The 23093-nt window shown below is 47.9% G+C and overlaps 8 protein-coding genes across 8 annotated transcripts; 5 read left to right on the plus strand and 3 right to left on the minus strand.

Annotated features, from left to right (window-relative positions):
- Window positions 1–36: 36 nt before the first annotated feature.
- LHYA1_G005679 (uncharacterized protein) lies at window positions 37–1375 on the plus strand (the record flags this gene model as incomplete). Its single annotated transcript, XM_031150623.1, has 2 exons — window positions 37–47; window positions 223–1375. The coding sequence occupies 2 exons, from the start codon at window positions 37–39 to the stop codon at window positions 1373–1375; spliced, it is 1164 nt and encodes a 387-aa protein (XP_031004654.1).
- Window positions 1376–2218: 843 nt separating this feature from the next.
- crp-46 (60S ribosomal protein) lies at window positions 2219–3174 on the plus strand (the record flags this gene model as incomplete). The annotated part of the gene is made up of 5 exons (XM_031150624.1): window positions 2219–2239; window positions 2358–2493; window positions 2591–2644; window positions 2720–2978; window positions 3036–3174. 5 exons carry the CDS (start codon window positions 2219–2221, stop codon window positions 3172–3174), a joined length of 609 nt encoding a protein of 202 aa, XP_031004677.1.
- A 1094-nt stretch (window positions 3175–4268) lies between these two features.
- AAE7 (Acetate/butyrate--CoA ligase AAE7, peroxisomal) lies at window positions 4269–6436 on the plus strand (the record flags this gene model as incomplete). Its single annotated transcript, XM_031150625.1, has 4 exons — window positions 4269–4655; window positions 4808–5204; window positions 5436–6059; window positions 6126–6436. 4 exons carry the CDS (start codon window positions 4269–4271, stop codon window positions 6434–6436), a joined length of 1719 nt encoding a protein of 572 aa, XP_031004676.1.
- Window positions 6437–10997: 4561 nt separating this feature from the next.
- Window positions 10998–12245, minus strand: ASAH1 (Acid ceramidase; the record flags this gene model as incomplete). Its single annotated transcript, XM_031150626.1, has 2 exons — window positions 10998–11640; window positions 11689–12245. 2 exons carry the CDS (start codon window positions 12243–12245, stop codon window positions 10998–11000), a joined length of 1200 nt encoding a protein of 399 aa, XP_031004679.1.
- Window positions 12246–14141: 1896 nt separating this feature from the next.
- LHYA1_G005683 (uncharacterized protein) lies at window positions 14142–14534 on the minus strand (the record flags this gene model as incomplete). Its single annotated transcript, XM_031150627.1, has 1 exon — window positions 14142–14534. The coding sequence occupies one exon, from the start codon at window positions 14532–14534 to the stop codon at window positions 14142–14144; it is 393 nt and encodes a 130-aa protein (XP_031004678.1).
- Window positions 14535–16267: 1733 nt separating this feature from the next.
- Window positions 16268–18125, minus strand: LHYA1_G005684 (putative peptidase; the record flags this gene model as incomplete). The annotated part of the gene is made up of 5 exons (XM_031150628.1): window positions 16268–16742; window positions 16803–16884; window positions 16945–17496; window positions 17556–17817; window positions 17952–18125. The coding sequence occupies 5 exons, from the start codon at window positions 18123–18125 to the stop codon at window positions 16268–16270; spliced, it is 1545 nt and encodes a 514-aa protein (XP_031004674.1).
- Window positions 18126–18445: 320 nt separating this feature from the next.
- Window positions 18446–22164, plus strand: Tgfbrap1 (Transforming growth factor-beta receptor-associated protein; the record flags this gene model as incomplete). The annotated part of the gene is made up of 4 exons (XM_031150629.1): window positions 18446–18620; window positions 18674–19092; window positions 19142–19193; window positions 19274–22164. The coding sequence occupies 4 exons, from the start codon at window positions 18446–18448 to the stop codon at window positions 22162–22164; spliced, it is 3537 nt and encodes a 1178-aa protein (XP_031004673.1).
- Window positions 22165–22653: 489 nt separating this feature from the next.
- dcp1 (mRNA-decapping enzyme subunit) lies at window positions 22654–23064 on the plus strand (the record flags this gene model as incomplete). Its single annotated transcript, XM_031150630.1, has 1 exon — window positions 22654–23064. A coding segment is annotated over one exon (411 nt), but the record flags the coding sequence as incomplete, so codon positions are not given.
- Between the last annotated feature and the right edge of the window lie 29 nt (window positions 23065–23093).

Here is a 23093-nt window from a genome sequence, read left to right on the forward strand (position 1 = left end):
GATTTTATTGGATAATTCATAATCTAAAATTCTACAATGTACAATAGGTATCTGATCTGGTCATCCGAGACGCGCCGCGCTTAGCGTTAAACCCAGTGCAGCCCGGTGCCATTATTTTGGTCAGAAAACCAACAGCCCATTTAATCAATCGCTCTCCAAGTCAGTCTGCACAGTCATTCCTCTTACAACACCACGCAACTAAGGCACAGATAAGTCCTGCAGCAGGGCTATAAGGATATTAGGCAAGGTGGCTTCCAGCGCAGTGGCATCGCAAGGTGCCACCCTGTCTTCATTCATCCACCGCCTTCCTGACCCTCTTCAGACATACGTCGATATCTCCCTTGAACGCCTTTCCGCCGCCTACTCGCAGCTTCCCCCCTCCACGCAGAACTACATTGCTAGTGCTGCCAAATATACGCATCTCGACAGCCTTCCACCAACAGCGATTGCGGGTAGTATCGTTCTCGTTCTTACCACTGCAGCGATTTCAATGAGTAGCTGGGGCCGCTCTTTCTGGGGTGGGCAAGGTCATCGATTATCTCCCTTTGGAAGCAGAGCATACCCTCCTAACGTCACGGACGATGACTTCTCTTATATCACATCCGAGGATCTGCAGCGTCCGGGTGCGTCATACGATCCTCACCGAGCCCAGCAGCCACCGTCAATGTCCCCAGAGGAGGATGTTCTGTTGATCAAGAACAAGGGCGTCATATACCCCATAAAGTTTCCTGCATACAGCATTGGAGATGGAAAGTTGCAGGTTCGAGATATCAAGGAGCGGGCAGCCGCCGTTATGGACTTGCCGGATGGAAGGCAATTGAAGCTGCTGTACAAGGGCCAGAACCTGAAGGATGATTACAGACCTTGCAGAGATTACAATCTCAAGAATCAAAGCGAAATCCTCTGCATGGTTGGCGATGCCCCAGAAGTGGAAGACGATTCCGATGAGGGGAGTGAGTCTGTTCACGAGGGAGGCGGCAAGAAGAAGCGAATTCGCAAGAGCAAGAAGAAGAGCAAAAAGAAGGGTGACCCAAATATGTCACCGGGAGATGGACCCAGTTCCACGAATTTAGGAACGGCATCTCCTGCTCCTGCAACACCACAAACAGCCCTTGCAAAGCTACAGGCTATATCTTCACATTTTCACGTCAAAATTCTACCACTTTGCGTCCAATATACCGCCGCACCACCATCTGATCCCAAGAAGAGAGATTTCGAGCACAAGAAATTGACGGAGACAATTATGAATGAGGTGTTGTTGAAGCTTGATGCTGTGGAGACGGAGGGCGACAGCGAAGCTAGGGAAAAGAGGAGAGCTTTGGTGAAGGAGACGCAGGGTGTGTTGAATGGACTGGACGCCAAGGCGGCGGAATAAGTTGCCTCTGTTACTGGGGTATTTAACGAATTCTCTTGGGTTGTTGGGTCGATTGTATTGCATAAGGGATGGTATGATAACCTCCCTTCAGATTGGCAGCCTTTAGATGGTGTCCTAGCATGGCGTTTTGCAGATGTCGTTAGGAAGAGGAATTGGGAGGTTTGTTCATGTGTTTATCTCCTTTAGGAACTCCTTGAACCTCTTACCACCCACTACTTCAGTGATTCGATTTTAGATCTACTTAAGTGCCGAAGCGCTACATTCTAATGTCCCAATAAAACGAAGTATTAATTCATCGATTTACGCGAGTAGGCGGGCCACAAATTCCCATTCAAATTAATAATTAGTTGCAAAATGGCTACAGGCAAAAAGATCAGAAAGAAGCCCTCAAAATTCCCCGAGGTCTAATCTTTAAATCGTCGTAAGAAATGTTGCCGTTCAGCTTTCATGGTTGATATCAAAACCAATTAATTAATCTATGAGGAGCTTTAGTTACGTAGGCTCATTATACAAACTCTCACCAGGCATTATAGCTTCACGTTTACTTTAATTACCTTGATGAACCAAAAACAGGTACTACCTATGCTGCAAGAATAATCCACATGCAAAATGAAATTAAAGTCTCCAAGTAAGATAGGTGCGCAAATCACGTGAAACTTGAGTGCCTCAGGCATTAAGCTAGGCATCAACGCTAAAGTCCTCGCTTCAAATCGCACAACTTTGTCACGAACTTGAGAATTTGAAGACAACGCCAAACCGACAATACGCCTCCACCCACCAACACGACGGTAGAGGATCCCAACCCCTTCGACATTTGTCTTCTCATTTCGCCGTGAAGACACCATGTCCAGTTTCGAGCAGCAGGTAAATACATCTCCAAGCAATCTATCCGCCAACTTGCGATGATCCAACTCGTGGAGTATTTTCGCATCGTGGGTATATCAATTTGGACGATAGAAGCTGATCAGACTGTTTCTTGTAGATCGTCATCGATGGCAAGGGCCATTTGCTCGGTCGCCTTGCCAGCACCGTGGCTAAGCAACTCCTTGAAGGCCAGAAGATCGTTGTTGTGCGATGTGAAGCCCTCAACATCTCTGGAGAGTTCTTCCGTGCGAAGCGTACGTTATACACCTAAATCAACACCTGTGATCGAATTGGAGGAAGAAGACAGCATTGGCGTATTTGGAATGAGAACTGACTTGGGTTCCATTATAGTAAAGTACCACGCCTACCTGAGGAAGATGACTAGATACAACCCAACCCGAGGAGGTAAGCTATAGTCCTCTCAAAAATCTGCGAGCCTGCGGTGCCAACGCAATTTGAATAATGTCTGACCTCTCACAGGTCCCTTCCATTTCCGCGCTCCTTCAAGAATCTTCTACAAGACCGTCCGTGGCATGATTCCTCACAAGACCGCCCGTGGTGCCGCTGCTATGGAGAGACTCAAGGTCTTCGAGGGTGTCCCACCACCATACGACAAAACCAAGCGCGTTGTCGTTCCCCAGGCCCTGAGAGTGTTGAGATTGAAGCCAGGCCGCAAGTACTGCACTGTCGGCAGATTGAGCCACGAGGTCGGCTGGAAGTACAAGGATGTCGTTGAGAGGTCAGTTATAAGCGGGAAGGAGTTGAGATGTGCGAATTGATGCTAATTGTGTTGCAGACTTGAGGAGAGACGAAAGGTCAAGGGTGCCGCATACTACGCACGCAAGAAGGCTGCGCGAAGACAACTATCAGATGCCACAAAGAGCGCGAAGGTTGACGATGCGACCAAGAAGCAGTTGGCTGAGTACGGCTACTAGACATATCGGAGTTTATTTTCGGGACGTCTGGGTGGTTGGGAATCTCTGGGCTGTTTTCTTTTCCTTTTTGCGCAACAATTTGTCAATGCTTTGTTCGACCCGCACGGGAAGATATCTCAGAGCCGGTTCTACATCAACATGCACGGTTTGGAGGATTGCTATCATCGAAAAAAAGAGCGTTGATGGACCAAGGGCCTCTGCTGTGTATAAGCGTGCATCTTGCAAGCAGCTCATAGAGAATGAAGCCTCAATATGAACAAAGTAATGCGTGGCTGAGCATCTGATCTTGATGTGATTGGACCAACTACTAATATCTTGGGTGGATTTCCGCTGTATAGCGATGGAAGGACTGGTTCATATTCCTCGGCAAATCTGCTCCAAAGATAGTCCTCGCGTAGAGACCGTTCAAAGAGAGCGTGTTTCGAGTCTTCCCACACACCCCTTTTAGTGACATATACACGAGCTATGAAATCAACTCGACGCCCCTTTCACCACACTACTTCATTCAGCCTTGCAAGTATCAAGATCAGACTTACCTTTCCAGATATTCAAACAAGCATCCCGATGCCAACAAGTCTGTGACAAAGGTATCTCTTCATCCTTAATATTTACATATCCCTCCATCCCTTGTGCCGAGTAGCATAACCGTAGATGCCGGAACCGGATGGCGAATACTTGTAGACAAGCGAGTTTTGGTGCCTTATTCGCCAGTTTCCACATCCGCGGAGAGGAACCGGGTCCGCTCTAGCTGCTTTCCCCACACAACACTAACTGAAGCCGGCAACAACAGAATCAGATCAGATCTCCTCTTCATCTTTAACTACGAGTACATAGCCGGACCCCCACTGTATATATATATAAAAGCAGGAGGCTGCACCTCTCAAGTAAAAGCCAAGACAGGACAAGACTGCATCGTTCTAAAACGCTTCGAGTCCCGCCGTTTGAAACAAGAAGCTATCTTAAACTCGCCGATGCCGAGGTGAGGTGTAGTACTTACTGTATTACCCCACACTGTCACTCACTCATCGGATCTCGTCTCTACTCCGTACATCTTCACTCTCAACTCTCAATTGAGCCCCCAGAACAACCTCAACATGTCACCCCCAACTGCCCGTCTCCTCTCCCTGGCATCCCACCTCCTCCCCTCCACCTCCCCCTCCTACCCACCACATATCCACACCCTCTCCCCTACATCCTTCCTGCCGCGTGCCGCAGCAATCGAGCCCTCGGCCCCCGCCATCTTCCACGTAACAGCCAACAACAAGATCCTACGGCGCGACTACGCCGAATTCGCCGACCGGTCACGTGGTCTGGCGTACTTTTTGAAGAAGCATGGTTTCAAGAGAGTAGGAATTTTAGCACCGAATACGCCTGCATTCTTGGAGGCTATTTTTGGCATTGCGGCTAGTGGCGGCGTGAATGTTGCTGTTAATTATCGGTTGAAGGTGGAGGATGTTACTTATATTTTTGAATTTGCCGAGGTGAGTTGTGGCTTGCGTATTGCTGTTCTTTCATTTGGATGTGGGGAAAAGTGTCAAGTGTCAAGTGTCAAGTGGCTACTCCGAAAAGAATATGAGGGGTCCTGATCTGAAGCGAACCGAAGCGAACCGAAAGAAGCTGATGATTTGAATAGGTGGAGGTAATAATCGTCGATGAAGAATACATTCATCTCCTCGATGATTTCCGGTCAAAGAACCCATCAATACCTTTCATCATTGACACGGACACGGATGCCACTGAAGGACAGCTGTCAGGCCCATTCGATGAAGCAGTCTTGGAAGGTCTGAACTACGATATCCAGCTCGGGTCGAAAGGATGGGAGGGTTTGAACGCCCAGGCTGATGATGAAGATGACACTATTGCTATTCCTTTTACCAGTGGGACTACGGCTAAACCAAAAGGTGTGGTTTATACGCACCGTGGTGCGTATCTTGCTGCTCTTGGGAATGTGATTGAGAGCGGGTTGAACTACCATACGGGACGATGTGGGTATCTATGGACGTTGCCCATGTTTCATGCAATGGGATGGAGTAAGTCCATTTGTGTGGTTTTTTACAGCTTGATGGTTGAAAAAGGGGAGGCAGACTTTTCCCCACTCGTAGATTGCCCAAAATATCAGGGCCAGTGGAAGGGCCTATATCTAAAACTGGCTTTATCTCAGCATTTCGGAACACGACCAAGTGGTTTTGCGTACTACATCTGCCGCGAATTACGTTTCTTCCTCTGATGTGAATAATCGTATATGCTAACATCCATTTCAGCTTTCCCTTGGGCAGTAACAGCAGTTCGGGGAACCCACTACTGTCTCCGCAAAATCGACTACCCCCTAATATGGAAACTCCTCAGAGAAGAAAACATAACGCACTTCAACGCAGCACCAACAGTCAACACTCTCCTGTGTGCCTCCAAAGAAGCCTCAAAACTCGAAAAGCCCGTCCGCGTAACGGTTGCCGCCTCCCCACCAACAGCCCACCTCTTCGAGCAAATGACCAACCTGAACCTCTTCCCAGTCCATGTCTACGGACTGACAGAGACATATGGCCCGATAACGAAAGGATACCATATGCCCGAGTGGGAAGAACTGCCTATCAGGGAAAAGTATGCTCGTATGGCACGCCAAGGACATGGTTTCATCACCGGTCTTCCTATACGGATCGTGAAGCCTGATCAGCCGGAAGGAGTATTGATTGATGTGCAAAAAGACGGCAAGGAGATCGGCGAGATTATCTTCTTCGGTAATATATGCGCCAAGGAGTACTTGAAAGACGAGGAGGCGACGAGGAAGATGTTTGCGGGCGGTTCGCTGCATAGTGGAGATCTGGCGGTTTGGCATGAAGATGGGAGTGCGCAGATTTTGGACCGGGCGAAAGACATTATCATCTCCGGTTCGTTTGCCCCCTTCTCAATCCCCTGTTTTCAGGTACCGGAGAAACATACTAACATTTTCCTAGGCGGAGAAAACATATCCTCTGTAGCCCTAGAATCCATGCTCGTCCAACACCCCGACGTCCTCGAAGCCGGCGTCGTATCAGTCGCCGATTCGCACTGGGGCGAGCGGCCTAAAGCTTTCATCACGGTCCAGTCCGGCAAGTCCCTCAAGGGAGAAGACTTAATCGAGTGGGCGAAACATGAGAGCTCGATCAGCAAGTTTATGGTTCCCAGGGAGGTTGAGGTTGTAGAGGAGCTGCCGAAGACTAGTACGGGAAAGGTGAAGAAAAATGTGTTGAGGAAATGGGCGAAGGGGGATTATAGTGAAAAGTGAGGGCGTCTAGATGCGATATGTGAGTGAGTGTAGAGTGTATAGAATCTGATAGAGAAAATGAGCCTGTTGAGTGAGATCTCTGCGTAACTTTTATGTTTCAAAAGTGTAGAAGATAAAGCATTGCGACCTTTGTGTATACCAAAACGGATGGTATGGAAAGCATGACTCAAGACAGCTTTTGAAGGTAAAGTTCATTGGGCTAGTCTGTAGGGCTCTATGCTGTTGATATTTGGGGAGTTTTCTAGTGAATTAGAGGATATACTATCTGAAGATTGGGTATCTGGCTTGGGCAGAGAGGACCCAGATGTGTTACATAGTCTTTGACTCGTATAGCACAATAAATGAGAAAAATAATAATAATAATCATTAGGCTAGATATGTCGTTCTATTTGCCCAACTTTCATTCTCGAGTGCAAAAGGGGGCGAAGAAGATGGCTCTGGTGGAGTGGAGCTACTGGGGTGGTTGCCGCAGCACTTTACATGCGTGCAAAAGGGGTAAGGATAGGGGTAGGGGCACCTTTTAGGGAGGAGCGGCGTAGGGCGTAGCTCGTGTTGTGATGTTTCCGACGCGACGCGCCACGTCGCAAACCTACAGTACCACAGTGATGGAGTTTTCGGTGCTTCCGTATAACATTGTTCCGTGGACATGACCATATTAACGGACAGCTCAAGTGGGCACTAGGACGGTAATCTGATGCCTTGTCGTTGAAAACCTTCTTTTCAAATCACAAAACTGAGCGGCAGGATGAGCAGTCAAAAAGCACCCGAACAAACTTTCTTCCTTTCTTTCTTCAGCTACATGTTTTCATTTGTCCCGGGCCAGACATCACCTTCAGGTCAGCTCAACCATTCAAGATCGCCTGTCACTTTGCTGTAGCGTATTGTAGATATCATCTACTGTTGAGGAAGTTCCAACATTTCCGAGGACCATGAGCGAGCGCCCAGAAGCCCGAGGAGCCACATTTTTATGATTTCCAGAACCACCCCAATGGCCTCCAACCATGAGGGAATCGTCCTTGCTCTCCGAATCTTTCACGAGAAGACTTCTTGTTGCACTGGTCTGGAAGTCTCCGCATAGAATTGTCGCGTCACCTCTCGACACTGGATTTATTACGACTCCCCTTGATTCCACAGGCGGTACTACATCCTTTCGTGAGCCTTTTCTTGCAGCGTTATCTTGGATCAATATCAGCCGAATTCCTATGATTTAGGATCTAAATATACCATTCGATATTTCTCTTACTACTAGCGATCCATTGCCCTCCTCTGCGTCTGTGAAGAAATCGAATCGACGTTCTTCCTGCAGTAGAGCGTTCTTCGTCTAGTAGGTCAGCTATTGCAACAGACCGAAACATCATTTGTCCACACTTACTCCATGAGACCGATATTTATTAGCCCGTCGAAATCTTCGATTGATTGCATTGACACCTTGATCCATCGAGTTGATTCTAGGAATCAATTCCCCAACACTGTCACGAATGATGCCCAAAGTTTCGGTGTGTGTGAAGCTGATGCAAAGAATAAGTGCACTCTTCTCTCTCTCCAATCTGTCAAAGCACGCTATCATGTGTCTTTCTTCACGGCCTACTAAAGTTTTCCAGAGTCTCTTCTTTCCTGAGCCTTCCGTGTAGTCCACAACCATCCGCTCAAGAATGCGTTGGAGTTTTGCCGCCTCCTCGAGAGTCGCTCGAACGTGACTGCACAATGGGGTTCTGGAGCTCTGATTCTTCTTGTATCAAACACGCTGTTTCGACTAGTTGTTTTATGTGAGCAGTGTGAAGAAGTACTTTCTCCGGTGCATCCTTGACCCGAATATATACATCGTTGATTAGAGAGGTAATCTTCAGGCCAAATTCGAGGAGCTGGCCGATGGAGGCAAGGACCCCAATTGCCTCAATCCCAGACATGCTGAAGGGGGGTGATCAGATCCTTCCAATATGTTGTCACCGTCCCAGCGTAGGGGTGCGAAGGAATGATATGAAGTTGGTATTTCACGCATCCCAATCGGTTCCTCGGCCAAAATCGGCGAATGGGATATTTTCCTGCTATCATTCCAGGCAGACATACTGAGCACACTGGATTGTGATTATCTGGGTCGCACTGCATACATTAATTGCTCTTTATTGGCCTTCACTGTTGGGCTGATAGCGTGGCTGTTGCAGCTTTCTGCCTCACCTTTTTTTTCCCGCCTTAGGGCTTAGTTTACTGCACGGATGGGGAAATTTATTCCCCCCCTTCCCACCCCTATTTGTTTCTGTTTTCGCTCTCGTTCCTCAAAACTCTACAAGACTAAACCTCTTGGCATACAACTGCATTAGATGATGCATGTGGGCTTTTGTCCAACCTACCTTGAAATGCACAGGATGCACAGGATTTAAGACCAACAAGGTTACTGGTCCAAGAGCTACTTGAGTGCCTCATTCTCTATATTTTTAGGCACTATAAAACAGATATTGGGTGGCAACTATGAGACTGGAGGGGAATTGCCTCAATTCAACATGCGGGCATCCAGTTAAAGCATCTAAAGACAGCCTCAAAGGTTGTGAGCACTGCCTTGATGAAGAATAAACGTACTAGCCTCCTCCAAAACATATCATCCGGCAGGTTATACCCTTAGAAATGAAACCTTATTAGCCTCAGGATTTGACCTGAGTTTTGAACGTTACCCCGCATGGTTGTATAGCACCCTCCACGATTAATCTTTTGATTTCTCTCAAGTCCGATGACTGTAACGAACCCCATTCCTTCAGCATGCCAGATGAGGCTCTCGACACCACGTTTTAGTTCTTTATATGAGTCTTGGGCTGTGGCACCCCTATACTTTTGGTGGACTCGGCATACTTTATATTTCCCTACGTTCATCTTGGATCTCAAGTTTTGTGACATTCAGTCCACTGTCACTTAGTCCAAGAACTGTATTTATTCAAATTCCACCGAAAGATTATTGTAATGGAAGTCCCTGACGCCCCTCCACCCACAGAAAGCCTCGCACACAGCCACGATCTCGACGATACGTCCGAAGATGGACAGCACAACGGAACCCAGCAAATAACAGGCGCATCTGCCACTGACGAAGCGGCAATCATTTCAGCAGCGGGAGGCATCGGAACAGTGCAGAACAGCCGCACCAATATAAAACAGGCATTCTTCTTCCTCAAACACTTCAGGTTCTCCGGTTTAGAATCGGCCTTTGGCGATACTGCGGACGATTATTCTGCTCCTTGCACACGTACTGCGTCTCTCGATATAGGCAGAGCCAATATACATCGTACACTTCCTGGGCTATGCCCACCACCTAATAGATCGAGATATTTCGAGAATATTGCCCCGGAAGCATCGGAAAAGTTGGTAGCTACGCAATATGAACGCTTTCACCGATACCTGTGTATTCGGCCCTTCAGCAGTAAGAGGGTCTTACGTATCAGTGTTCTTACATTTGTAATTCTCTGCATTGTTATAGTTCCCTTGGTCTCTGTCCTTTACGCCTCACACGTCTTTCCTGTTACTTCAAAGTCTTCGCTTTCAGCAAAGGATATTTCAGCAAGTTCGTCAGTCCAAACAAGCAGCTCATCTTCCAGAGATAACACACTAATTTCATCTGATCAAACCTCGACCTCGGTCACCACAACGAGTACAAGCAATGGATCTCAACATATCATAAGCAGCACACTAGTCGCTAGTCCTCCAACCACAACAGCTGCAGCTCAGACCTCATTCACATCCAGTCCCCAAGCAGTATCTTCGCTCACATTATCCTCATCCTCATTGCCATCATCGATATCTTCTCCATCCTCCGCAGCATCGCCAACTCCAGCTCCATCAACGCCAACTCCAACACCAATGCCACAGTCCCCAACAACCACAACCCCACAAGTCCCAGTAACTACCCTCCAAAGCAGCACCTGCAATTGGTAAGCCTCTCAGCCCTCTCCCCACTACCGCACATCCAAGCATAGCCTCTCCTCTCCTCTCCTTACTAATACAAGCAGGGGCTGCTACGGCTGGGACTGCGTCCTCCCCTCAACACCGTGCAACAGCTCCTGGCAATGCATCAACGGCTACTGCAAGGGTGCCATAAGTAGCATTACTACTACTTCGATGGCAACAGGGGATGCGGCACGCTGCGCGTGGGGAGGAAGACCGGGAATGGGTTGTGCGGACGATAATGGGTGCTGCGATCCGTATCCTTGTGTTAGCAATATTTGTCAAAACGTGTAAGTACTGTAAGTTTAGCATTCGATAATAAATAAGCATGTGGCGGGTATAGGATCGGAGTATTAGGTTTAGAGGGAGCATTGTCGGGGTGTTTTAGGAGGTGGTAAATATGCTTTTGGCGTTGTGAGGTGGAGGCGGTTGCAACTTATGGCGGAAGGGAGTTTCATATAAGCATTGTGTATTCTGGCACCTTTAAATTACTATTTTCTCGCGCCCTTGTAATGTCCAAGAAGCTAAGGTAACTTACTATGGGGCTATTGAAATGAGAGATGTTGCTGGACATGATTCGTTCGCATTCATGTGGAGAATTGAATTGGTTATTTAACTTCCCAAAGAGCTTTAAAATTTAGGATGTATTCTCTTCGCTCTCTCCGCTCTCCTCGAAGAATTTCTCAGATCCTCGCTCTAGAAACCGAATCGTCCCAGTCTCAGGCGCCATGATAGCGCCAAAGTGCGAACATTCATTCATAATCGGATACGCCCGTACCCAGCCCTTCAGGGTCTCTTCTCTTACCATGGGTTGCTCATCCTCACCCGTCTTACCTGCAGCCTGCTTCCTCTCATGCCGCCGCTGCAGCGCATTCCACTTTTTCTGTACACAACCCATTCGCTCTTCACTTTCCTCAACCCATGCCTCTAGGTCTGGTACCGGAATCTTGCCGTGCTGGCTAGTGTCGTGGTTCGTTTGAACGACGAACGAGGATGATGTTCTGATCTTGGCATCCAAAATATCCTTTTCGATGACTGTTGTCCTCATTGCATCACTGAGGATCATATAGCAAGGAGCTGTGCACTGACTGGAGAGAGTCAGTGTTGAGTCGCTAAGAGGTGGAATGCCATGTCCCGGCCAGCTTGGAAGGATAGTGGAGCGAAGAATCGAGGCAATTGAAGGACGGAAACCGAACAAGACCAGGATTTGATGGATTCGAAGAGATCGAGTTGAGCAATTGTGATTCGGACGGAAGTTCAACGATAGGGATAAATTCTTTCTAATGTCACATGAGCACATGAAAGAAAGGGGGAGACTGACAGCTCACCTGACTCCAGTCAAGACACCTACAAAGCCAGCGTAGGTAATCGTTCGTGCAATAACTTCTTCCGGGGCTTCGGATCCAGATCTGAGGAATTCCAACACAACAATGACACTCCTCAACCCCTCCATCTCCCAGTCCAGCGTGCGAAAATGCATCATCCTGTCATTTTCCTGCCCACGGCCTTGTCCTCCCCGCATTCTCTTCCTACCACCCTTGACCAAAACACCGCCGCTCGTACACCCAAGTAGGCTATCAAGAAGCACATTCAAAGCCACGAGAGTATACAGGGACACGCCACTCGTTCTCGAGATCCCTTTCAACTCGGCTGTTTCTTCAGAAGAATACACGCGTCGAAGGAAGATGGAAGCTAAAAATTCAACGAAAAGTCTTAGAGGACGCCAGACGATGAACGTGGAAAGAACCTCGTCAAAGAGGGGTGTAATGGCCCGCATCTTGGGTGCCAAATCTGTAGCCATGGATTTGTAGCGCTCGGAGGGTGCGAGTGAGAGATCGATACGGTATGTTGGGATAGGTTCATTTTGAGGTGTAACGGGTGTCATGTTGTCAACGAATAGGCTATCTGAGACCAACTTGGTCTATGAGAAGATGAAAAGATGGTGGGGTGCTTGTGTTTGGAGATGACTTGGGGATGAGAATCAATTGCGGCAAAGGCTACTCTTTAGGCAACCTTCAGGTAGCTTTCAAGTAAATGTGGGCATGATTTTGCCGGGATAAATGTACTATATGCAACTGTGCATGTTTGAATGGGTGTCTACTTCTTTCATATCCCCGAATTGCAGATATGTTGAAGAGAAGGAAAGGAATCTTCTTGTTAGACAAATGAAGCTGTAGATTGTCCGCACGTGATTATGAAGAGTGCTTTGCCCGTATTTGAGACAAATTGTTCTTCATCAAGAGGACTGAATATATGTCTCTATTTTCAGGTTAAGAGGGAAGCAACAAATCCTTCCGATTAAATTAAATTTTTAGTATACGTATGAGGAGTATACACGTGACCCAACCCTCGGAGAAATGGGTTTCTTCGCGACAACAACTGTGTACAGGATCCTTCGTTCAGCAACCATCTAATAGCCGTCGTCGTCATACGTTCAATGTAGGACACCCCAGCGCTGGAACTGGTTTGCAAATAATAACTCTAGGCCTTCTATAATAAGGCTCGCGTGATTTGTTTCCTTATTTGCGTGTACTGTACTACGGTGGAATCCGGTTCTCCTACAAGTGTTATGGTGTGTATATCTCAACATGATTGTCTTGTGGGATGTTTCTTCCCATATCTTTGTTTCCTTTGGTTCTTTTGGATAATGCAATATGAGATCGTCAGCGCAAAACTCACTCCAACAGAGATTCTTTCAGTCATTGGCCCTTCCCCGTCGCCTCATATTACCAAATCGGTCTGTCAGCCTTGGCGTTGGCGCAGGCCGATGGAGTAGAAAGCCTTGTGAGATGCCCTATGCAAGAGACTCCAACTGTGCCTCCTTTCTTCGACCCGTTATCAGTAAGGGTTGTAGACTTTCCTCAAGGTTCCTGAAAGTCTGCCAGGATAATCATACGACTATAGACTCCAAGTTCGAAAACTTATACGAACAATGGAACAAGTTGAATTACGGCTTACCTATCACCGGACAAGTTTAAATGATCCGCCACAATGGAGTGATCAGGGACATTGAGTTTGACACTTCTACCCCCGAGTAATCAGTGCAGTATATCCCCAGTCGCGCATACATCATCATCTCAGTCGCGACCTATTCTTGGTTGGAGAAAAGTTGCAATTTTATTTTTAATCATTTTTTATCTTAGCAAAAATCCTCTCACCTGCGAACGCGGAATACAACTCCTAGAACACAGAAAGGCAACTGCCCGCTTCATCCTTCAGCTCCTACATCAAGTTCGACTCCCATATCCATACATTTCGCTTTGCCACTGGCTAGGACAAACAAAGCTATCTGGTGAAAGCTCAAGCCTCGACGAGAGCATATCGAGGCGGTAATAAGAGACTCCCTATTCTGGCGCTTGCGGTTTCGATACTTCCAATCGAATCAGCGCAGGCAAATCTGTCAAACCCGCCCAAAAACCGCAACATCGCAACTCCTGAACTCCATGGTCAGAACATTCCAAAATGTTACACGCTAGCCAAGATCTCTTTTAACAAAAAGAGACGACCCAATCCATGCTCAACACCTCTCATCGATCTTTTGGGATGATCTTGAGAGGACTACTGTGGTTACAGTCTATTTACAAGTGGGTATTGGCATGTCGATCTGGTAAGGATTTTGCATGGATGGTTGTAATCCCTTTTGGCATTGAAGGCTAGTATCACAACCATCATGGCTTGGTTGTCATGACTTAGCGTGTGCGAACTTTGTGAATAGTTAGTAGACGTATTCTTACTTTGGCAACTGGGATCTCACCTTTATTCCGTCACCCGCAAGACGTTTTCAAGATTCCAATTCTGGTTGACCAGGTGAATTCTGGAGCATATCCGCACTACCTTCTGCGCCAGCGCTTCCAGAAGCCTCGGCCGATGGTATGGCTTTCCAGCCCTTCCCCTGCTCAACATCAAGATCGGGCGTCGTAGCGCTGTGAAGACCCAAAAGCTGGCCGACGCTCAATGAGCGCAGTGGAATGTCTTCGTCCTCTTCCACGGCCCCAGCTTCTCTCAACGCTCTCTTCGTCGCATGGTATCTCCACCAGACCGCAAAGGGCGACAGACCGACCAGACTTATAATGAACGCTATGGTGTAGCTAGCAGTATTTGGGTGGGCAACGAAAGCGATATTGAACAGAAATCCAAGGATGATCGCACCCGAGACAATAACCTCTTTGAACATTTTGAGACATACCTTAAACCATTCCTAAAGGATAAATGGACGAAGCGGAATTCATATAGCCAAGAAGGAATGTCATTTTAGTATCCTCTGGCCAGACCAAAATAGAGCCAGAATGAGCGAATTGGGTCACCGGGATGTTTTGACCTAAGGGACGGGACACAGGCGGAGCGCTGCGGATGGCTCAACGCTCCCCAGTTATACGGCGTAAAACGGTAATTATTGTCAGCGGAAGGAGAAGCAATCTCTAAACAAACACATTTTCTACCTGTGATGACTTGTTTCATATATTTTTTCAGAGAAATGGAGCCTGTTAGGCCTGGTACTACGAAGTGTAAGCAATGATTACGACTGCTTTTTCTCGAAACTCGCTATTATATTTGGAACTGTTTCTAACTTGCGGGAGCCGTGGGGTAGTGCCTTTGTATGCGCTGACACTTAAAGAACCAGATCTTTCTCCGCATTTTGAAACCTTACCAAGTTATCCCGCTACAAGATACCCTCTAACTTGCATTGGCTTGGTCTTTCCGGCAATTTTTGAGAAGGGCATATATAATGGATTTATGAGACTCTACTCTCAATTGACTTCAGTTTTAGATAAAGATTAGCAAGCCTTTTGACGTAGAGTAGTAAAGAACTATTCTAAAGATAACTCTTTACAATTCTAAGCCCCCAAAGTAGGATTCAAGGTCATGGCACCGTATAAATTTCCGAATCGAGGTTAGTTCACCATGGGAGCTTTGTTACAACTGATATTTTGGCATGTTTATATATCCAAACCTATTATTATGCAATAAGCTCTCGCATAATTATTTACATGTACGGTTAAATCATCCTTGTCTTCCAAGAAACTTTGCCCCACGGAGTGCATGTCAGCTGAGCTTACTTTACCCCTGGAGTTTCTGGAGTTTCTGGGTTAGTGTGTAAATACTATATGTATACGAGATGCGCAATGCGGAACGCCATGGCAGATCCTTCAGCGCTCCCATATTTCGTATACCACTTGGAGGTATGATTTGAATCGCTTCAAATGGGGCGTTGAAGTCGGAGAAGCTCATTGGTCTGCTCGCACCAAAAGCTCTTACTCACAGCCGAGACAGCCACTCACTTGTGCAAGTAGAGGTTCCGCCGGTGGAGAGCAATCGGTAAGTACGCTAGTATACGTTTCAAGTTTCAAACTCCTTAAGGCTGAGCTGTGTTGTCCGCATTCTCTGGGTTGGTGCTAAGTCCCACGATACCGGTACCGTATATTCTGACTGTCACATCTCAAACACTCTATATCAACAACATGCGAGAAGATTAGAATGTAATTACATAACTATAATGATGGACAATCCAGAACTTTCTAGTAGAAGACTACTTTGAAAGTAGCCCGATTATTTCCTTGGGCTTTATCATTATCACAAGTTTTGAAACTTCCTTACGCATCTCTGAAGAAAGTGTCTGAAAACGGTGGTGGATACTGTACTGTACCGGTATTGCATGTGCCCTCTGGGAGTTGAGCTTATTAGCTGCCAAGCCATCCCGTAATTTTAGGGAAGCGGCACAGTCTTTTACATTATGATACTTTGTTCGTATATCGCATATTTTAGTGGGCCCGAACAATTCTGCGTTGAGGTGGCACGTAGCTTTGTCAAAAATAGACCTGACTTCTGCAAATGGAGTGAAGGAGCTGTATCAAAACACAAGATTCAAAGAGCCATTCACGGTGACTGCATTAGGAAGACTGTTCTAGTTCACGGATCCCACGGACCTACCGCCCTCTGTCCAGTCAAAATTTCGGGCTCGCCATCCTCTTTCACAAGGAGTATATCCTCATGCCTGACACCAAATTTATCAACCAGGTAGATACCTGGCTCAGAAGTGAACGTCATACCCGCTCGGAGCGTCACGTTAAAGTTCCCTTTGTTCAAGTACGGACTCTCGTGGGCTTTGATGCCGATACCATGCCCGACCCTGTGCGTGAAGGCATTGCCGTAGCCTCCATCGCTAATCACTTTCCTTGCAGCAATATCAACACTTGCCGCTGTGTTGCCAGATACTAATGCATGCATGGATTGCGTTTGTGCTTCGAGGACAATGTCCCAGACCTTGAGTTTCTCTTGGACCACTGGAGAGAGCGCGCGAACCTCTGAGTCGTTGGTGGGCTTGGGAAAGAAAGGAGGAAAAAAAGTCCGGCAAATATCAGACGAGTAACCATATAGGTGAGCGCTATAGTGCATCAGTTTCTGTATTCATACTCAAGGGGGGGGGGGGGGGGGGGTTGCTAACCCGACATCAATTAGTACGAAAGTCTCTTTTTCGAGAACTTTGATTCCATTTGTGCCTCCATGAGGATTTGAAGCGTTTTCATCTAGAACAGTGTTAGCACAAGTACGGGAACCGGCCAAATATATCCCAGAAAACAGCTCACCGAATAATACAATATCAAAGAATGGCTCCATTCCAGCAGCCCTGAGGGTATTATCCAGAACATCCATCACCTCATTCTCTGTCAAGCCAGGATACATGCAATCCCTCGTTGCTCGAACCGCAACTACTGTTCCAGTATTGACGGCCCTGACAATTTCAATCTCCCTCGGCGATTTTGTTTGTTTCACTCTCTCAACTTCCCCATCAAGTCCAACAACATCGAATCCATTCGCACTGAGCCCTCTTTGAATGAAGTCTCTCATCTCTTCATCGACCATGACCTTTGGCACGATGTTCTGGACGGTCAAGTCTCCTCCGATTATAAATTCATCCTCCCAAGAGTTTCGCAGCGTATCATACGGGTTCCAATGTTCTTCCCACGGAACAAAAGTCAAGGTTTCTTGGAACGGCATACCCAATAATCTGGCTCTCTCAACTTCAAAGCTCGGTGCTAGGAAAACAGTTGAGGCCTCGATGTCCCCGGTTTTCAAGTTTGTGATAGGTCGGATGACCATTAAAAAGGGCCGCTCTTCGGGCTCCCATACTTCCCAGTCTATTTTTTAGGCTGGTTATTAGAAAGTATACAAAGGGAGCTGGAGCAATGTTCACTACCTTTCTGACTAATATTGGCGTAATACTGGAAAGTGTAACCCGGCTCAACAATGAAAGCGTCTACATTATCGGCGACGAGGGCCTTGGCTAGGTTGTTCCTGCGTTGTACATATTCTTCAACGGGAAGAGGTGCTGCCGATTTTAAAAATGGAAGCCCCGTGGAAAGAAAGTTGGTGATAGAACATTGTTGGAACTGATTGATGCTATGCGGTTGTGACCAAGGCACAGCATGGATCTCCAAGGTATAGTTGTATTTTGATCGCTATTCAAACGTTAGGGACTGCTATACGGAAATTTCCCTCCCTATCTGGACATCTTCATGTCTCTACGGCAGGACGCACTCTAACAACGTTTCCAAGAGCTCCCAGCACCAGTAGCAATGCAGGATAGACTTACGGCAAGAAACCATGCGGAGACAGATAGTACCGCAATAGCTAGACAAAGCTTTACCCTCCTCTGAAAACCCCCAAATTTTTCACCAGGAAGACGATATGCGCGTGTATCGAAGCCTTTCAATAGTGACTTCTCAATTGATGAGGCACCCGGCGGCAAAATCTTATGCGAGAACATCTTAGTATCATAAATCTTCCCCATGACTTATCACTGAATACATATTGTAGAAGTAGAAGTAAAAGTAGAGGAGAGCAGCTGTAATCTATACGAAGTGGTCGGCAATGGTGGGGGAGGCTCTGGTATGTCCATGCTTCTTCCCAAAATAGGCAACCCTTCCGAGAGCTCCAACAGCTTCGGGAGCTGTCTAGTCTAGCACAGCCTCATCACCTCACACGAATTATTGTGGCATAGGGCGACCTCATAACCACGGCGCCGAATACCCAGAGGAAATATGCCATGATGCCTCTTTGAGTGCAGGCTCGAAAACGGTCGCGAACATGGAGGCAAAGGCAGAGACAGAAGGAGAGCAGCCAGGAAACGTGGAGCTATCTGGGAGGATAAGCAAACCACCAGAGACAGGGCCGTTCGTTCTAAGGGCCTTGCTCGAAGATCTGCCATTAGCTGTGGATGGTGATAGAGAGGATATTGAGATAAACTGTGTGGAATTTCTAGGTATTTATCTGCTGGTGACAATGCTGCCATAGACCTGTGCTAATGCCGCTTAGAGCAGAACCTCTACGTTGGAACCTCAGCCTCCGAACTTCTTCATTTCGTACAAATCCCTCCAGACCCTCAAGATGCATCAGGAAAGCCTTCATATATCCTTGCGTCCAGGCTGCTGCCGGCTTACCACGAACCACCGTCTCCAGCACGGCCCGGGGTCCAGCAAATTCTACTTCTTCCAACCGTGAACAAAGCTTGCATCCTGTGCAATTGGACGGTGACATTTTACTCGCTCCCAGAGCTCAGTCCCGTCTTTGGCACAAAACAGATCCGACCATGTAATTGGATTGGAGGGATAGATCTGAATACAGACCTAGCTGGTCGGGGGCAAGATCAAACAGGGCCAGTTACTGTACTGGTCTCTTTAAATAAGAAAATGAGAGTTATTAGGATTGGAGAAGATGATGCTCGCCCCGTCAGAGTATGTTTTGCTCATTAAATTGGTTGGTGCATAGAGCTAATAACTATAGGTAATCGATTTCTCAGGAAGCACTATCTCCGTTCGCCGAGAGTCCTTTGCTTGTGTAGCGAATACTCGATCCTATGCCCTTCTCGATGTCGATCGATTACTAAAATACCCCTCTTTCCCATTTCTTCATTAGATGACTCGCAATCCAGCAGCATAGGAGGCCAAGTGGAAGATATCTCTGGTGGTGCTAGTGGTGGTATCTCACGAAGCACATCTTCAGCCCAAGCAGGTCCTGGAGCTCCAGATGACCGTGGACATGGCCGAAGCACCAGTCTCGGGACATTCATGAGTAGTACCTCTCGTAGGCTCAGTCAACAGGGGCGTACGGGGGAACGTTCCGGACGAGAAACGCCAGAGGGTCTTTTCAGGGAGTCTTCACCAGCACCAGCCGCAAGTCCGTTGAGACACCCTTCTCGTGATATGAGCCCTAGTGCCAACAAACCCCTTCCTCCACCGCCAAATGAAGCGTCTTCAACAGTTCCCCCATCACCTGCCCTCCCACCTGTATACCTTAAACCACACATAGCATCGCCAACTCCACAGGAGTTTCTTTTGGTGACTGGCACAGGGCCGCAAGACTCGGGGGTTGGGATGTTTGTGAATCTAGAAGGTGACATTACGCGACCAACGATAGAATTCGATGTTTATCCAGAAAGTATTGTGGTAGATGGTCGAGGCGTGGGCGTGGACCCAACCCCTATTACCATGAACGATGAAGAAGAAGGGTTCGTGCTTGCTTCAATGGCGCGTCAGTTCCAGGATGAAACTCGGCATGGTCTCGAAATTCAACGTTGGGACGTGAATCCTGGAGAAGGAGGGACCGAAAAAACCTGGTTGGAAGCGCCCCAGTCAGCGGACGGAAAGGATGATAAGAAAGTGTCACGAATTGGGCTTCGGTCCATGATAGACGTAGGAGATGTCTACTTTGATGAAGCCGTTGCAGCGCTCCGGTTGAAGCGTTTCCACCCCTTTACGATTAGATCCACGGGTGGATCTACTCTCTCTTTACATAGCGTTGATTCTAGGACGGCGACGTCACTGGAAAGAGTATCTGGAGAGAAAGAACTTTTCGAGAGTGGTGAAATCCTTCCTAGGGCGTGGGAGGCTCAGCGAGACGCAGAAGAGCAGCAATTTGCCGAGAGGCTCGGCCACACGCGTACTCGAGTCGTCGCATGGTCTGGGAAGAACATATGGTGGGCAGTCCGAAATCCTTTGGCTCTTCGCCTGGATGCTGCTCTTTCGCTTCTAACGAGCGAAGAAGGCCAAAATGAGCCCATATACAGATCACTCGACAGGCAGAAAGTTGTCGAGCTGATCAATTCTCTTCGGGGACGAGAAGCTAAGACCGAGACTGAATTTTTAAGTCTGGGATATGTCAGGCAGCGAGCTGGCCTGTTGATATTTATGAGCATCCTGAGTGACCTCAATGAAGCGTACTCGCAGAACGAGCATCACGCATCAGAAGAAGCACTTCTCGAAGGCGGTCTTGATCCCCGTGTGATTCTATCGATTGTCCCATACCTGCGAAACGAAATCGTTGAGGGAGGGACAGGTATATGGATTCATGGCGGCGTCAAAGCAATTGCCGATGATTTCGTAGCGCGCCTCTTATCTGACAATTCCACGTCTACCAAAGCTGGCGCTCAATCGGATCATGTCCTGCAATATCTGCGGAGATTTCTCGCCGCTTGGCGAAAGAAGAAGGGCTTTGGGAGCATTGCAAATGAGAACGAAGTGTTCCGAAGTGTCGACGCTGCTCTGCTCGTTGTGCTTCTTCAACTCGACAAGGACTCGCCCCGAGGGCCTGTCAAAAGCAAATCCGTCAGATCAGAACTATATGAACTGGTCGATCATGGCGTTGATTGTTTCGAGAGAGCGATTTCCCTTCTCGAATCCCATAATCGCCTCTACGTTCTGAGTCGCCTATATCAAAGCCGCAAAATGACTGCTGAGGTACTGGGAACCTGGCGCCGCATTGTGGAAGGGCATGTGGATGAAGGAGGCGAATTCCGTGATGGCGAGCAAAGGATACGGGAACACCTGTCCAGGATTCGCAATACAGCGCTTGTCCAAGAATATGGTGTTTGGCTGGCTGGCCGAAACCCAAAACTCGGAGTACAGGTTTTTGCTGAAGATCGCAGCCTAGTCAAGTTTGAACCTACCCAAGTCGTTGAGATATTGCGAGAGGGTGCCCCGGGAGCAGTCAAGGATTACCTGGAATACTTGGTCTTCAACAAGAATCATGCCGAGTACATCAATGAGCTCATCGCATACTATTTAGACATAGTCACTAGCAAACTAGGGGAATCCAAGGAGGCCCGAGCAATATTAATCGGAACTTATGAGTCCTATCGAGCATTACGACCGCCCAAACCAACATATCGTCAATTTATTACCGACAATACTATTGATGAAGAATGGTGGCATAGTCGTCTCCGTCTCCTACAGCTTCTAGGAGGAAGTCAGGGCTCAGCATCAAATTACGATGTTGCAGCGATTCTTGAAAGAATAGCTGCCTATACGGAAGAACTTGTACCAGAAGTAATCATACTCGATGGTCGTCAATCTCATCACGAGGAAGCTCTCAGGCTCTTGACGCATGGGCTAGGGGACTATGATACTGCGATCAGCTATTGTCTTCTTGGCGGCTCGAGTATATATCATCCTGTATCTGGAACTGTGGCTCGGGAGAGCTTGCCGACACGGGAACAACAAGCAAAACTGTTCGGATACTTGCTGTCGGAGTTCCTGCGTATTGAGGATGTCAGTAACCGGGTGGAACAGACAAGTAGTTTATTGGAGCGCTTCGGTGGGTGGCTTGATGTTGGATATGTCCTAAGCCTTATTCCTGATACCTGGTCTGTGGAGTTGGTTTCTGGCTTCCTTGTTGGCGCTTTGAGACGCATTGTCAGGGAACGCAGCGAGACCATGGTCGCAAAGGCGTTAAGTGGAGCAGAGAATCTGAAGGTTTCTGGTGATCTTATTGGAGAAATCGATAAAGCTGGGCCCTCTATTGAGGCCTAGGATTTGTAGAAATAGAGAATAATATAGTAAAATATGGACGTGAATCTTCCTAATCACATTTCACTTGCTATTGACCTGTCAATGATCGGTCTTCCTTAGCTGCCTTTTTTTCCCCCATGTAGATGGAACAGGGGGAAGGGGAGGCGAACAAGGCTGATCACAAGGCTGGGCTTGCCTTCATTCGGAAAATCCATATCCGTTTCATGAGCTCCAGCCCTACAGTCTCTTACAACAACAGACCGCAATAACGATTCCACTTGACCAATTTTACGTCACAAACGAGGCAGCACCTTCATCCATCATTCATACCCGCATACATCTGCCACAACACAAGGCCCTCATTCAAGCGCTTGACTTGAGCATACATAATCACCAATCCTTCCTTACTGCAGAACGACCAACCCACAGCACAAAGGCCCTCTCCTCCCCACGTCGCCACAACCTCCTCCAACCCAACTCAAACCACCCATCACACCACAGCACACTATAATGACACCCCGGCATACCCGCCCCCGCGACCAATCCGGCGCGTCCTCCCAACCCCAACCCGCAGCCATCCAACCCTCCGACTACGAATCCGACGTCTACGACGTCCCGCCGCCCACCACACGCAGCAACACGGAACTGAACCTCAGCGTGCTGCGCCGGCACTGCGCGTCCATCAGCACCATCCTCTCGATCGCGCCGTCGGCGCAGATCTATACATATGTGGGTGGGGGTTGGAACAAGACGGATATCGAAGGGACGTTGTTTCTGTGCCAGACTGGCGGTGGTGGTGGTGATGGTGGTGGGGTTGGGTATGTGGTAGTGGTGTTGAATCGGCGGGGACTGGAGAACCTGGTTATCGATCTGGGGATGATTGAGAACGTGGAGGTGACGGAGGAGTTCCTGATGGTTGGGGTTTGCGGGGGGGGGAGGAGGGGGGGAAG

The sequence above is a fragment of the Lachnellula hyalina genome (assembly GCF_007821495.1).
Source record: "Lachnellula hyalina strain CBS 185.66 chromosome Unknown contig00083, whole genome shotgun sequence".
NCBI lineage: Eukaryota > Fungi > Ascomycota > Leotiomycetes > Helotiales > Lachnaceae > Lachnellula > Lachnellula hyalina.